Source organism: Lytechinus variegatus, chromosome 4 (genome assembly GCF_018143015.1).
Source record: "Lytechinus variegatus isolate NC3 chromosome 4, Lvar_3.0, whole genome shotgun sequence".
NCBI classification, from domain to species: domain Eukaryota; kingdom Metazoa; phylum Echinodermata; class Echinoidea; order Temnopleuroida; family Toxopneustidae; genus Lytechinus; species Lytechinus variegatus.
This window is the reverse complement of record NC_054743.1, coordinates 1,592,490-1,595,463: the sequence shown is the minus strand read 5'-3', so window position 1 is coordinate 1,595,463 and position 2,974 is coordinate 1,592,490. Positions and strand designations below refer to the sequence as shown.

Here is a 2,974-nt window from a genome sequence, read left to right as displayed (position 1 = left end):
TTCAGCTGCGATCGTGCGTCAGAAATGAAGAGCACCTGCCAAGAAAATCAGGAAAAAGTCGTCAAAATGTAAGTTTCCCTTAATATCTTTAATTTCATTGTTGTTGGGAACAAGCTATTAACAATTCTTAATTATAATTTCCATGAAAAATGTTTAAAGAGCGCGTACTTGTCAAATAATATCGAAATATAGTGTGAGTCAAAGATTTCTAACCCCGCATTTCCACTGATGTCGCCTATGAGGTCCATACATCTAATGTTTGGACCTCATTGGTACTAGGAGTGCTTACCAGGTGCTATAACTGGTCCTGCCAAAGGGTCAATATCCAGCAAAGGGAGATCCTCTGGCTCTGCCTCCTCATCAAGACGACCCTCCTCTTCCTCCTCAACAGGGTGACCAGACGTCCCGTATTTCCCGGGATTGTCCCGTATTTTGATCCTGTGTCCCGGCGTCCCGACAAACCCTTCCCGGGACGCCTATTTGTCCCGTATTTCAGAATATATAAAAAATGTAGTTTTAAAAGTGACGAATTTTCATTAAATAACCAACAGCTGACGAAGCAGGGACAACAATTAAATCCATAACTGTAAACTTTTGCAAGTTCTGCGGTGATTTCTTGCTAACCCAATACATTGCAAACGAACTGGCCTCCAGCCTGTGTGTGGCAGGCTACCAGCTAGGCATGTAGGATCGAAGCAAATTCTCAATGGTGCAAACAATCTCACATAATAAACAGTTTCCACCAAAATAATCACAAAATCGGCGGGAATTTCTTATAATTATACTATGGATTCTCAGATTAATGATTTGGAGATGTAATCGGAGGAACAAGTTATTGACTTTTCATAGATCTATAGTTGTTTCAGCTTTCGTTTTGGGTCTTGGTGTGTACGATTTTTTGTTTACTTGAAGTTTGAACTTTTCCATTTTCCTTTCTTTTATATATACCCTATCTTTTCTGCTTGCCCTTTTTGTTCCATCTATCTTTATTTCCTATCTTTCTTTCCTAGACATTTTCTTTTCTCTCTCTCTGTTCATTTTTCTTTCTTTCCTTCTTTCTCTTACTTTCCTTCTTTATCAAATATTCTTTTTTATTTCCTACATTCTTTCTTTCCTTATAATTACCGTGGCTTCCTTCTCTCTTCGTCTCCTGTTTCTTTTTGTTCTTTCTCTCCTCCCATTATTTTCTCTTTTTTGCGTTCTCTCCTCCCTTCATTTTTCCCTTCCGCTCTTTCTTCCTTTTTTATTTTTCCCTTATTCTTTCTTTCCCTACCTTCCTTCCTCCAGTTTTCTTCTTTCTTTATGTCAAAGAATGAATGGAAACATGATTATTTCCTTCATTATTTCTTCCTCCTTTTTCTTACCCCCCCCCCCCCTTTAAATCTCTCCTTTATTTTGTCTTTCAGACATTTATTCATCTTCGCTTCCTTTCTTTCTTTCTTTTTCTTTCTTTTTTTTTCTTTCTTTTCTTCTTTCTATATTAATTTCAAAGAATGACGGAAACTTTACATTTTATCTCTTTTGTTATTTCTTTCATCCTTCTTTTATTCTAACTTTCTGTTATTTTTTTCTTTTTCCCTTATTTTCTTTCCTTCTCTACTTTCTCCTTTATTCTTTCATTCACCTTCTCTTCCAATTCTTTATATATTTTTTTCACAAGTCTAATACTTTGTGTGGGCTTCTTTGTTGATCTTAATTTGTCAAATGTCCCGTATTTCATTTTGTGAAATCTGGTCACCCTGCTCCTCATCCTCGATGAAGTGGTCGCAAATCACATCATCGTCACTGAACTCTCCCTCAGAATCCTCCGTCTTGTTACTGGCTCGCCGAGTCATGTAGTCTGCAATTACACCACGTAGCCTCGCCTCTTCCTCTGGCGATACTCCTCGCAGGTTAGCCGCATCCAACGCATCCATGGCGGCGAGAACTTCCTTCTCCTCTCTCATTCGAGCACGATCGAGACGGGTCATAATGAAGAATCGAAGAACTGATTTCGGCAAAGTCGTAATAAAACACTTGATTGATAGTAATGATGACGCGATCGAAAGCTGTTTTGTGTTGTAATGTAAGCACGAGCGGAATGACAATGTCTGATTAAAACGCGAGTTTAAATGGCTTCAGCTTAACTCCGCTCCAGGTCATCGATTACAGCCAAATAATCCCCGTCATGCAGCGGCGCGTGAGTACTAGAATAGCCAATCAACAATGGCGTACGTTGCTAGGGGCGGAGCTTAGTAAAGCGCGAGGATTGAGCTTGCTGAACGAGCGGAGTGTCAGAAAAGTTCGAACTGACCGAAAAAAAACACTCGCAGAAAAACTGCTTTTTCGACACTTTCCCGTTATCATTTTCGATTGATTTTTTGACAGAGTATACTTGAAACATTGAACATCCCTAAAATGTAAAAATAAAAATTTCGACATTTTTGAAGATTTTTAGCATTTTACCCATTTTCTCAAAATGGTATCGACCGACTTCTGTCTGATTTAGACATGCCAATAGGGTAAATACGAAATGAAGTGTTGAGCACGTAAAATGCCTTAAAAACTCCTCAAAACATGAGAGACGGGGCGATTTACCGAAATTGGATTCCCAAAAATGCGCTATGAAAGGAGCCTTCATTTTCAGAGCAGCTAATTTTTAATTGACAGTTTCATATTTTTTTTTGTAAAATATTTTCAAAAATTCTTTATTCTGTAAGCAACTTTTCTTTTAAGTTTTCAAGCAAGAATTTTCACAATGTCAGTGGGTATCAGTTTCACAGAATGCTTGAAAATTCCAAGTGATACTTTTTGATAACTAAAATGTCTTAAATATTTTTATTCAAAGCTTGTGCTAAATTTTAATTATTTTTTAATGAGAAATTTCACAATGCTACAATTTCACAGCATTCACTTCAAAACTCATTAGTGATGTATTTGATGAATGAATTAAGTTGATTTTTTTTTTTGGGGGGGGGAATGTTTGCAAAATTTC

At 37.3% G+C, this 2,974-nt stretch overlaps 1 protein-coding gene across 1 annotated transcript; it reads right to left on the bottom strand.

The window, feature by feature from the left end:
• Positions 1–275: 275 nt before the first annotated feature.
• LOC121412407 lies at positions 276–2,491 on the bottom strand. Its single transcript, XM_041605218.1, has 2 exons — positions 1,746–2,491; positions 276–383 (listed from the first exon to the last, which is right to left on the bottom strand). Exons 1-2 carry the CDS (start codon positions 1,968–1,970, stop codon positions 276–278), a joined length of 333 nt encoding a protein of 110 aa, XP_041461152.1. The 5' UTR covers positions 1,971–2,491.
• Positions 2,492–2,974: the final 483 nt, after the last annotated feature.